At 22.8% G+C, this 11,962-nt stretch overlaps 1 protein-coding gene across 1 annotated transcript; it reads left to right on the forward strand.

Moving 5' to 3' along the window:
• Window positions 1-5,383: 5,383 nt before the first annotated feature.
• Window positions 5,384-10,196, forward strand: LOC122503333. The gene is made up of 4 exons (XM_043613833.1): window positions 5,384-5,967; window positions 6,206-6,640; window positions 9,340-9,571; window positions 9,883-10,196. The coding sequence occupies exons 1-4, from the start codon at window positions 5,874-5,876 to the stop codon at window positions 10,133-10,135; spliced, it is 1,014 nt and encodes a 337-aa protein (XP_043469768.1). The 5' UTR covers window positions 5,384-5,873; the 3' UTR covers window positions 10,136-10,196.
• Window positions 10,197-11,962: the final 1,766 nt, after the last annotated feature.

Below are 11,962 nucleotides of genomic sequence, written 5' to 3' on the forward strand. Positions count from 1 at the left end.
TTTTGAAAATAATAATTGAATTGAAATAATGAAACTAATTTTGAAAAAGTATAATATTCTTATAATATAAAATAATGATTTTATTACTTGGTCATCCTGGGACGCATGATTATTCCCCAAATGTCATTTTTCCGAAATGTCATTTTACCGAACTGCACTTTTGCGAATAGTCATTTTTGCGAGAAGCCAATTTTGCGAAAACTCATTTTTGCGAATTGTCATTTTTACGAATAGACATTTTTACGAATTGTCATTTTTGCGAATAGTCATTTTTGCGAAAAGTCATTTTTACGAATTGTCATTTTTGCGAATTGTCATTTTTGCAAATCGACATTTTTACGAATTGTCAATTTTCCGAAAAGTCATTTTTGCGAATCGCCATTTTTACGAATTGTCAATTTTCCGAAAAGTCATTTTTGCGAATTGTCATTTTTGCGAAAAATACAATAGTGGATTTATAGACCTACAAGTTTTCTATTGTATTTTTCGCAAAAATGACAATTCGCAAAAATGACTTTTCGGAAATTTGACAATTCGTAAATATGTCGATTCGCAAAAATGACTTTTCGGAAAATTGACAATTCGTAAAAATGGCGATTCGCAAAAGTGACAATTCGCAAAAATGACATTTCTCAAAAATGACAATTCGCAAAAATGTCAATTCGCAAATATGATTTTTCGCAAAAATGGCAATTCGTAAAAATGGTGATTCGCAAAAGTGACAATTCGCAAAAATTACATTTCTCAAAAATGACAATTCGCAAAAATGACTTTTCGAAAAAATTACAATTCGTAAAAATGGCGATTCGCAAAAATAACTTTTCGGAAAATTGACAATTCGTAAAAATGGCGATTCGCAAAAATGACAATTCGCAAAAATAGCTTTTCGAAAAAATGACAATTCGCAAAAGTGGCATTTCGCAAAATTGGCTTCGCCAAAATGACTATTCGCAAAAGTGCAGTTCGGTAAAATGACATTTCGGAAAAATGACATTTGTGAATAATCATGCGCCCCGGTCATCCTTAATTATTTTAAAATATGAAGAAATCGATCACTCCGAGTCGAAGACTCAGAGTTATCGATTTCTTCATGTTTTATAGTTGTAAAAAAATGTAATGAACTAAAATTTCATTCATTGTAAAAAATAACACCAAAGTTGATTATTTTAATCTTTTTTGGTGTTCATTTAATCTGCAACACTTTTTAATACCTCATGATTGTTAGAGCAAGTAGTTTCAATAAAATTTTTAAAAAAATATAGAGGTTTTTTCATTGTTCCTTATATTTTGAAAAGGTTTTTGGTACCCAGTTGTATTTTTTATATACAAAAATTTTGCTTTATTGTCGCATTTTCCCCCCAAATTGTAAAATACTTTTATAAGATTTAAAATTTTTATCTTCATGTCCGTTTCTTATCATATAGAGAATGAATTTTGTTTAAATTTTTAAACTTATATCCAAATTATATCTATAGATTTTTTATTGTTATATATAGCAAATTGCACTACAAATTGATTAAGATTTATTTAGAAAAAATTTGTTTTTTTATTTATTTTGTAATTATTTATAAATCATCTTTTCATAAATAGATCGAAGCATATATACAGATTTCTAAGGATCTCAAATTGAGACTACATAAACTGTGTCGAATTGTTGCGATGCAACGTTTTGATGCTGTTAATATGGTCTCAATTTGAGAACCTTATTTAGTAGAAAAACTGTGAAAATATTCAAAGTAAGATAAATTGATTGTGATAAATTATCTTATAGGTTAGTTAATGAATAATTAAATGCTGTATAAATTGTTTATGATCATTTAAAAGTTACGCAAAGATTTTTAAACTGAAATTCGAAAAAAGTCGTATTTTTTAAATCGAGCTGAAAATAATCTCATTCTATATATATGTCCCCCGAGGAGACCAAAAACTAAAAAAAAATTGAAATCTATAGCTATCTTTGGCTCTGAGATATTGGGGCTAATGTAATGTAAGTACACACACACATCCACATTTATTTTAAAACACGTTTTTTTTGGATTCCTGAGGTCAAATTACATCGAAATATGTCAAAAAATCACAATCGAAAATTTCCACCAATATTATAGTCAAAGTCTAACTCATTGTCAAAGTCTAACTCATAGTCAAAGTCTAAGTCTTAGACAAAGTCTAACTCTTAGTCAAAGTCTAAGTCTCAGACAAAGTCTAAGTCTTAGCCAAAGTCTTAGTCATCAAAGCCTTAGTCTTAGTCAAAGCCTTAGTCTTAGTCAAAGTCTAAGTCTTAGTATTAGTCAAAGTCTAACTCTTAGTCAAAGTCAAAGTCTTAGTCAAAGTCTTAGTCAAAGTCTAAGTCTTAGACAAAGTCTAACTCTTAGTCAAAGTCTAACTCATATTCAAAGTCTAAGTCTCAGACATAGTCTAAGTCTTAATCAAAGCCTTAGTCAAAGTCTAAGTCTTAGACAAAGTCTAACTCTTAGTCAATGTCTAAGTCTTAGTCAAAGTCTAAGTCTCAGACATAGTCTAAGTCTTAATCAAAATTTAAGTCTTAGTCATCAAAGCCTTAGTCTTAGTCAAAGTCTAAGTCTTAGTATTAGTCAAAGTCTAACTCTTAGTCAAAGTCTTAGTCAAAGTCTTAGTCAAAGTCTTAGTCAAAGTCTTAGTCAAAGTCTAAGTCTTAGTCAAAGTCAATTATTATTTATAATAAACTGGTTTTTTTGTATTTAAATAATTATACAATACAATAACAATATCTACTAATGTAATAAAATTTTGCACAAGAATTAAATTATTTAACAAAAATTTTGATAAAATTCTACTTAAGGTATTTGTCGCGCGACTGGTCACTGTCAAAAGTTTGTATCCGTTGACTGTACTTATGAAACGATTATGAATGCGAGTTTCCGAAAAACTTTTGCCGACGTACAGTTTGACACACAGATGTTCTCAAAGTATATTCATAACCTCTCGCATGCAAAAACGATCGTGGCAACGTCGCAAGTTTGGCGTATGGCCGTCTTTAAAATTTCGCGCCAAAAGTAGCAGACAAGCTGTAGTATTTAACAAGCGCTATTGCCACGTTTACAAATTCACCTGTCATTTACAGTAAATGTTAAAATAATTTTTCAAGTTTGATGTTAAATATCTTTTAAACAAGACGGTGAAAAATTTTCATTTTTTTTATAAAAGTTCATTTTGGTTCAATAAATAAAACTTTAGTTTTTCTAAAAAATCTGTCGATTAGTATAAGTGCAAAAATTAAAAATCTGTGGTTTTCATATGGTTTTCCTATACCGTACATGTTAAAAATCGAAACTTTGATTTCATTTTTTGAGACTTACAGACGGTCAATTTTATTTTAATAGGCCTTATTTTGTAGATAAATATCCAAAGAATAATTATGTGAAATTTAAAAAAATTCTGTCGAAAACGAATTTACGCGACAAATACCTTAAACATTTAATTGTTTTCAAAAATAATAAAAACTTCACAGAAATTCAATTATTTACAAATTTTTGTTATTAATTTCCTCGCAATAATTCAATTATTTTCATAAATAACAATATTCGTCACGAGAATTCAATTATTTTCAAAAGTGAAAAAATTTTTAGCAAAAATTGAAGGGCTACATAAAATAAGGGGACGAACGCGAGGCTTGGAAGGGATAGTACCAGTCGGGTAGCAGTGACAAGCCTTGAGCCGCTCGCTGCTACCTGACTGATATTATCCCTTTCAACCACGCGTTCGTCCCCTTATTTTATGTAGCCCTTCAATTCTATTATTTTCAAAAGTTTTTTTTTAAATTCTCGTCAAAATAATTATCTTTAAAAATAATAAACATTTCTGAAATTTAATTATTTTTACAAAATTTAACAATATTCTTGGTAAAATTTCAATTACTTTCAAAAATTCAATTATTTAAAATAGAATTTGCATAAATTATTTCGAAAAAAATCAATTGTTTACAAAATTGATTACAAAAATCTTTCGTAATAATAATTAAATTTTTTTTTTATAAATTTTTAATATTAAAATTCTTTTCAGGGATTTATTTTTGTATTTAAAAAATTGAATTCTCGTGATATTTACTAATAAAAATTGATTTAAAAAAGAATTATTTTAGTTAAAATTTTAGATAATAATTGAATATTAAAAGCAATGTAGCGTGAATTTTTAGAAATAATTGAATTTTGAAAATGTTTCAAATTAAAATCTTTGCAAATCTGAATTTTTCATATTTTTAACTAACAATTCTGTGCGGAATTAATTTTTTTGAGAGAAAGTTTAATTGCTGATTTTTTAAAAATTATTTGAAGTTTTTATTTTCTAATATATTAATATTGAAGAATTTACAAATAATTGAAATTTTGTAAAATTGAATTGTAAACAAATGAATTTGAAAATTCTCAAAGACCTTTTTCATAAATTATTAAAAATAATGCATTTATAGAAAAATTATATATAGTTAATAAAAACACGAAAAAAAGAATTTAATTTTGGAAACGTTGCAATGTATTGCAGAAATTCAATTATTTTCAAGAGTAAATAATAGTCTTCGCAAAAAATAAATATTGTTCAAAAATAATAAAATTCTTCTTAGGGACTCAATTATTTTCATAAATAATAAAACTTATCGCAGAATTTCAATTATTTTTAATACAATTTTAATCGAATACTTCAAATGAATTCAATTATTTTTAAAAATTATATAAAAATTTGTTGGAAGAATTCAATTATTTAAAAATTTGTTGATAAAATTCTTTATGGAAATTGAATTTTAAAAAACATTCTATTATTTAATAAATTATTTATTTTTGTATTTAAATAATTGAATTCAAGTAGAATTTTCTAATAAAAATTGATTTAAAAATGAATTTCAATTAAAATTTTAGATTATAATTGAATATTTAAAGCAATGAAGCGTGAATTTTTAGAAATAATTGAATTTTGAAATTAATTTTTTTGAAAAAGCTTAATTGAATTTTTTTGGTATTATTTTTAGTTTCTATTTGAAGAATAAAAGAATTGAAGAATTTACGAATAATTGAAATTTACGTAAAATTGAATATTGTAAATAGAAATGGATTTAAAAATTGTCAAAGAACTTTTTTGAAAATTATTAAAAATAATTGATTTAAAGAATAATTTAAGTTAAACATTCTTGAAAATAATTATTGAATTGATAATGATTTTATCATTTAGCACATTTAGTAGAATTTTATTTTCATTCTCAAATTTTTTTTTAATTCCAACTGTTTTCAACGGTTGTGAATACAGGGATTTTTCTTTTATTCCACTGGTGGTAAGTCGGTATTTTTAAATTTATCGTAGGTCCCTTATTTACCTACAATAGATGTAGCGACTTAACCTAAAACTGAAAAACACTTAAATTCTTGTCTATATATCGTCTATGTTCACTGCAGTTCACTGTGATTTTAGACGACAGTCTAAATTAATAAATAAATAAAAAACATTAAATGTTATCTTTTACAGAATAATTTCTAATTTTTAGTGAAATTTTACAAAAACTTTTTTTTACAGTGTATTAGCCGCATCATCGCATTTTATTCTGTAATAGAAAATTTCAAAATAATGTGTAACTGAATTTACAAAATAGTGTAGTGAATAATTTATTGAAAAGTAGAAACCGTAGAAACATAATTAATATGATGCAATTTTAATGTCTCTTTTTGGCATTCATTATTTCAAGGTCACGGTCACTGGTTAAACAGGTTTTTCATCTTACACGTATATTTTTTTAACATTTTCATTTCTGACAGAGAATATTCCCGAATCGCACTCATATTTTAGTGTTTTATCAGAACAGAAGTTTGTGGAAGTTGTCTTAAGAAAAAGAAAATTTTTGCTCATTCGTCAAGATGATGGCTTTGGCGAAAATTGGAAATTATCAAAATGTATCCATCTCTCATCCGATGAGTTGGGGAAATTTCGTGAAACACGCAACTGTCAAATGTGACTATAAATTATTAATCTAATGAGTTGCATTTTTCTTTCTAAATTGTTTTTAAATTTAATATTCATGGATAAGTAAATTTATTTCTGTTTATGACATTTTTTATCATTTTCGTCTTATGGACTTTGTTTAAAATTATTACTCAAGAAACAAATTTTTTTTCGTCTTTTAAAAGCAATTTTTTTTGGTAATATTTCACTTTCTTCACTTTAGTGTAATCAAAACATTAAATTTCAGTATTTCCGCATGGAGAAAATAATAAGAATGAAATAATGTTGAAAAGATTTCATATTTCGAAAGTACGTGATTATCCAGAGGCTCCAACTTTACGTTTACCGACGAATGTCTCGGAAATTTTCGGCAATGAAACATGTCGCTTTACTCAAGAGAGAATTCGTGATATTTACAGTTCAACTGACGTTGTTGAGCAATTTTCCAATTCATCGAAAACAATAAATCTCGATTCACATGTGGCTTCATACGATTGTTTTGGAACTGTTAGTTTGAACAGTTCAATGCAGACGAATGTGCCGAAACCCTTTAATTCCAGTGGCAAGTCAAATTATCTAAATATGCCAGGAGGACAATGGGCTCAAGATGGGAAATACATTGCTGAGGATATGCAAAAGTCGCATTACAAGTTTCAACTTTTAAAACAGTATAATAAGAATGGTTTGTTACGAAACAATTAATTTCATTGTATTTTTCCGAATTTTTTCTAAAGTATATTTTGCTACTGAATTTTTTCTATACATTTAAATTCAGAATCTAAAATTATATTTTTTATATTCTCAGGGTTGCCAAAAAAATTTATATTTGTTTTTCCCTGATTTCTTAAGCAAAATTTTGACTTTTCCCCTAAAAACATTAATAGTTTTCGAGAGTTTTATTTAAAATAAATATTAAATCATTATTTTTTCAATTGATTTTCGAAAATTTCAAATTCAACAACTTATAATAATTAAAGATGACTGAGTGGTAAAATCATAATTTTATATTATAAGAATATTGTTACTGTAACTTCTTCAAATCCCTTTGTTTTCAATTTAATTTTACGAAATTTCGATTATTCGGAAATTTTTTAATTAAAATATGTTAGAAAATTGAAATTTCAAATAATTTCAAAAGAAATTCAATTAAATTTTTCAAAAATAAATTAATTCTACAGAATCGTTAGATAAAAATATAAAAAAAAAATTCAGATTTTCTCGAAGATTTTAATTTGAAACCTTTTTAAAATTCAATTATATTTCTAAAAATTCACGTTATAATGCTTTTAATATTAAATTCTTATCTAAAGTTTTAACTGAAATTCATTTTTGAATACATTTTTATTGGAAAATTCTACGAGAATTCAATTTTTTAAATATATACAAAAATAAATCCCTGAAAAGAATTTTAATATTTATAAAAATAATTGAATTATTGCGAAGGATTCTTATAATCAATTTTTAAACAATTTATTTTTTTCGAAAAAAATTATGCAAATTCTATTTTAAATAATTGAATTTCTGTGAAATTTATATTATTTTAGAAAATAATTGAATGTTTGTGTAGAATTTTATAAAAAAATTTGTTTTTAAATAATTGAAATCTTTTGTAAATTTTATTAAAATAGTAGATATTGAATATCATTGAAAGTATTTGAAATTTTGACAATAATTCCATTAAATTTTGTGAAAAAATTGAATTCCGGAAATGTTTATTATTTTTAAAGATAATTATCTTGACGAGTATTCTTGACAAGAATTTAAAAAAAAACACTTTTGAAAATAATTGAATTTTTGCAAAGAATTTTTTTAATTTTGAAAATAATTGAATTCTTGTGATAAATATTTTTATTTACGAAAATAATTGAATCCTTAAAAAAAATGTTATTATTCATGAAAATAATTGAATCCTTAAAAAAATGTTATTATTCATGAAAATAATTGAATTATTGCGAGGAGATTCATAAAAAAACTTGTAAATAATTGAATTTCTGTGAAGTTTTTATTATTTTTTAAAATAATTAAATGTTTAAGTAGAATTTTATCAAAATTTTTGTTAAATAATTGAATTCTTGTGTAAAATTTTATTAAAATATTAGATTTAGAAAATCATTGAATTGAGGAAAATTTTTGAAAATAATTGAAATTCTGCAATGAGTTTTATTATTTTTAAAAATAATTGAATTTCGGCAAAGAATGTTGTTATTAATAAAGATAATTGAAATCTTGACAAGTATTTTTTTCATTTTTAAAATAATATTAAATTTCTGCTAAGAATTTTATAACTTTTTGAAAATTATTAAATTCTTGTTATAAAGATTGTTTTGTTAGTTATGAAAAAAATTGAATTTTGCAATGAATTTTATTTAAATTCCTGAAAATAATTGAATTTCTGGGAAGAATTTTGATATTTATCAAGATGATTGAATTTTCAAATAATTCAATTCTTTCAACGAATTTTAATAAAATTTTTAAAAATAATTACATTTTTCGAGGAAATTCATTAAAATTGTATCAAAAATAATTGAAATTCTGTGATGGGTTTTATTATTTATGAAAATAATTGAATAATTAAATTCGATTGGTGTTAAAAAACGTAATTATTAATTACTTTTGTCAGAACAATTTTATTTCGAAATTATTTATGGGTCTCTTTTTATTATACTTATTTTAATGAAAAGAAGATTTTTAAAAAAGAGTTGAATAAAATTGTAGCAGCTTTTAAAAAATTTGGAAAAAATTGAAATTATACAAAATATGCAAAATATAATAAAAGTTTTTTAAAATTTACACAGCTACTCAAGGTACATATTATTTTTTATTCGATTTTGAACAAAAAATTGTATTTTGATATTGTGCTTTAATAAAAAAAAGGTTGATGCCTCATATATTTTTTCAATTTATAAATAATGTTTCCTATTTAACATAATTACCTTCTTATCTCAATTTTCCATTCACTTAAAAACTTCATTAAAGTTTCTTTTTGAAATTTTCTTAAAAAGATTCTTATTATTTTACTATTTTAAAAAAATATTAAAAACTCATTCTGAACTTTCTAAATTTGAATTATCATTGACTAATTTTTTACTTTTTAATTAGTAAATTTTACTAATAAATAGTGATTTCTACTAATTTATTAGTAAAATTCACTAGGTAAAAAGTAAAAAGTTGGTCAGTAATAATTCAAATTAATAAACATTTTTATTAATTTAAATTTAGAGAGAAATCAATTTATAGTAAATTAATCCTACTATTATTGTAATTAAATATAATTTATATTTGTTATATTAATGAAATTATTAAATTAATTTTATTACTTTACAAATTATGTAATAATTTAAAAAATGAATTAATCAGAAGATTATTTTCTTTTTGAATTAGGCTTATTTAGAAATTCGAATGCTTTCACATCAGAATCAAGAAATTATTCTACACAATCAAAAACGATAAATAACTTGAATGAAAAATCAGAGAAAACTGCAAAAATTCCTTTAAGATTTACAACGAAAGAAAAATTACAGATGTTGATAAAAGATTATGGGAAAACAATCATCGTCTTTCACGTTTCAATATCGTTAATGTCACTTGGTGGTTTTTACTACGCTATTTCTAGGTTCTTTTTTATTTATTTTATTACAAATATTATATTAATTGGAAAATTTTCGTCAATATTCAAATAAATTCAATTAATTTATACAAAGTTTAAATTTATTATAAATATTTTACATGCGACGAATTTTTTTATTTTATCCGAAAAGTTAAAGAAAAAATTAGAAAACCTAGATTAGAGGCAAACTTTTTAAAATTTAAAATTTATATATTTGTCACATTATTAAAATTTATAATTACAACATTTATTTGAATATTTTCAAAATTTAAAAAAAAAAAACTAAATAAAAATTATTTTTTTTCTATACATTACAGTGGAATTGATATGAGTGAAATTGTATCGAAATATACTGGAAACAATGAAGCAATGACTAAAATATTGTCTGAAACATCAACATTTACAATTGCTTATACTATTCATAAATTATTTGCACCAGTCAGAATAATGATGACATTATCATGTGCTCCAATTTTGGTATTATTTTTGAGAAGAAAAGGAGTTTTGAGACATCCGGATATTGTCAAGAGACTTAAGGAGACTAATTTAAAAAATGAACTTAAAACGTAGTCAAATATTTTGTATAAAATGTAAATTTTCTCAATAAAATTTTGTTATTATTATTAAAAAATTTGTCGTTCATTTCAAATTTAAAAAATGGGATTTTTATAAGAATGGTAATTCTTACATACCAAATGAGAAGATTTTATTATTTGTTCTCATGAACACGACAGTGTCGTTGAAACGTATAAATAATTTTTATGTATTTTTTTCTCTAACTGTACTGAAATAAAAATTTATTTAATTCAAATAAAGAATTACTTGCCTATTATTAAACAAACAATTATTTCAATCAAATAATTTTTGCTTCAATTAATTAAATAGTATTTGCTTCAAATACTTCATAATTTTGATTTATGAATCACATTTTTTTTTACAAAACTTTTATTTTCGTTTTTGGAAAAAAATTTGCAAAATTACTATTTCTTCATGAGAATTCTTTAACATAATCTCAATATTATTTTCTATTATTAATATTTATTAATATTTCAGGCCTCGGATCGTCTTTAAGACGCAAAAAAGTCGCTTTAGTCGCTTTAGAAATATTTAAATATTTCTTAAATTTGTGTTTTCCACGAGAACTAAAATTAAAAAAATATCAATATTTTAAACTTTCTAAAATTTAATAATTTCCAAAAATTACAACTATAACCCTTCCAAAATTCAATTATTTTCTACAACTTTTTAATAAACTTAATCTCTAAATCAATTACTTTTTAATAATTTTTTGAAAGTTCTTTGAAATGTTAATTATTTAAATAGAAAAATTGAATTTATTTTTTATAATAATTATAACTGTTACTGTCGAATTTTTTTTAAGTTATTAAGGTATAATATTTTTAAAAAATTATAATATAAAGAAATTTTTAAAAACATTTTTAATAAAATAGTTTTTCAATTATACACAATTAAAAAATTTTTCCAAATAATTGAAATTTAGTAAAATCATTCAAAACTAATTATAATAATAATATAATATAATAAAATTAGTAATATAGTCTTAAATAAATAAATTTTTCAAAAATAAAAAATTGATCAAATTTTTGAACAATTGTATAATATTTGAATAAATATGAACATAATTTCATCAAATTTTAATAAGTCTAAAAAAGTAAATTAAAAAGACTTTTCATTTACTTTGTTCGAAGAAGAATATTATTACTCTTGAAAATAATTGAACTTCTGCAATAATTTGTAAATTTTTCAAAATACCTAAAATTTTTTTTTCGTGTTTTTAAGTGAAATTTATGAAAAAGGTCTTTGAGAATTTTCAAATTCATTTGCTTACAATTCAATTTTATGAAATTTTAATTATTCGTAAATTCTTTGTGAAAAAAATTAATTCCACAGAATTGTTAGGTATTTAATTTTTTTTTTGCGAAAATAATTGAATTCTTGTGATGAATATTGTTATTAATGAAAATAATTGAATTTATGGGAAGAACTTTGATATTTATCAAGATGACTATATTCTTAAATGATTGAATATTCAAATACCTAAAAAAAATGTTATTCATGAAAATAATTGAATTATTGCTAGGAAATTCATAAAAAAACTTGTAAATAATTGAATTTCTGTGAAGTTTTTATTATTTTTTAAAATAATTAAATGTTTAAGTAGAATTTTATCAAAATTTTTGTTAAATAATTGAATTCTTGTGGAAAATTTTATTAAAATAGTAGATATTGAAAATCATTGAATTGAGGAAAAATTTTGAAAATAATTGGAATTTTGCCAAGAATTTTATTAAAATTTTTGAAAATAATTAAATTTCTGCAATTATTTGTAAAATTCTCAAAAATTCAATTTTTTTAGGATTTTTAACTAAAATCCTT

Source organism: Leptopilina heterotoma, unplaced genomic scaffold (genome assembly GCF_015476425.1).
Source record: "Leptopilina heterotoma isolate Lh14 unplaced genomic scaffold, ASM1547642v1 Lhet_26, whole genome shotgun sequence".
Classification (NCBI taxonomy): Eukaryota; Metazoa; Arthropoda; class Insecta; order Hymenoptera; family Figitidae; genus Leptopilina; species Leptopilina heterotoma.

Bases quoted from the DNA above. Each gene is read 5' to 3' on its own strand.
- LOC122503333 (XM_043613833.1), top strand. From the start codon at position 5,874: ATGATGGCTTTGGCGAAAATTGGAAATTATCAAAATGTATCCATCTCT. The intron at 6,641-9,339 runs GTTTGTTACGAA...TTTTTGAATTAG, and splicing joins AAAACAGTATAATAAGAATG to GCTTATTTAGAAATTCGAAT. The intron at 9,572-9,882 runs GTTCTTTTTTAT...TATACATTACAG, and splicing joins TTTTACTACGCTATTTCTAG to TGGAATTGATATGAGTGAAA.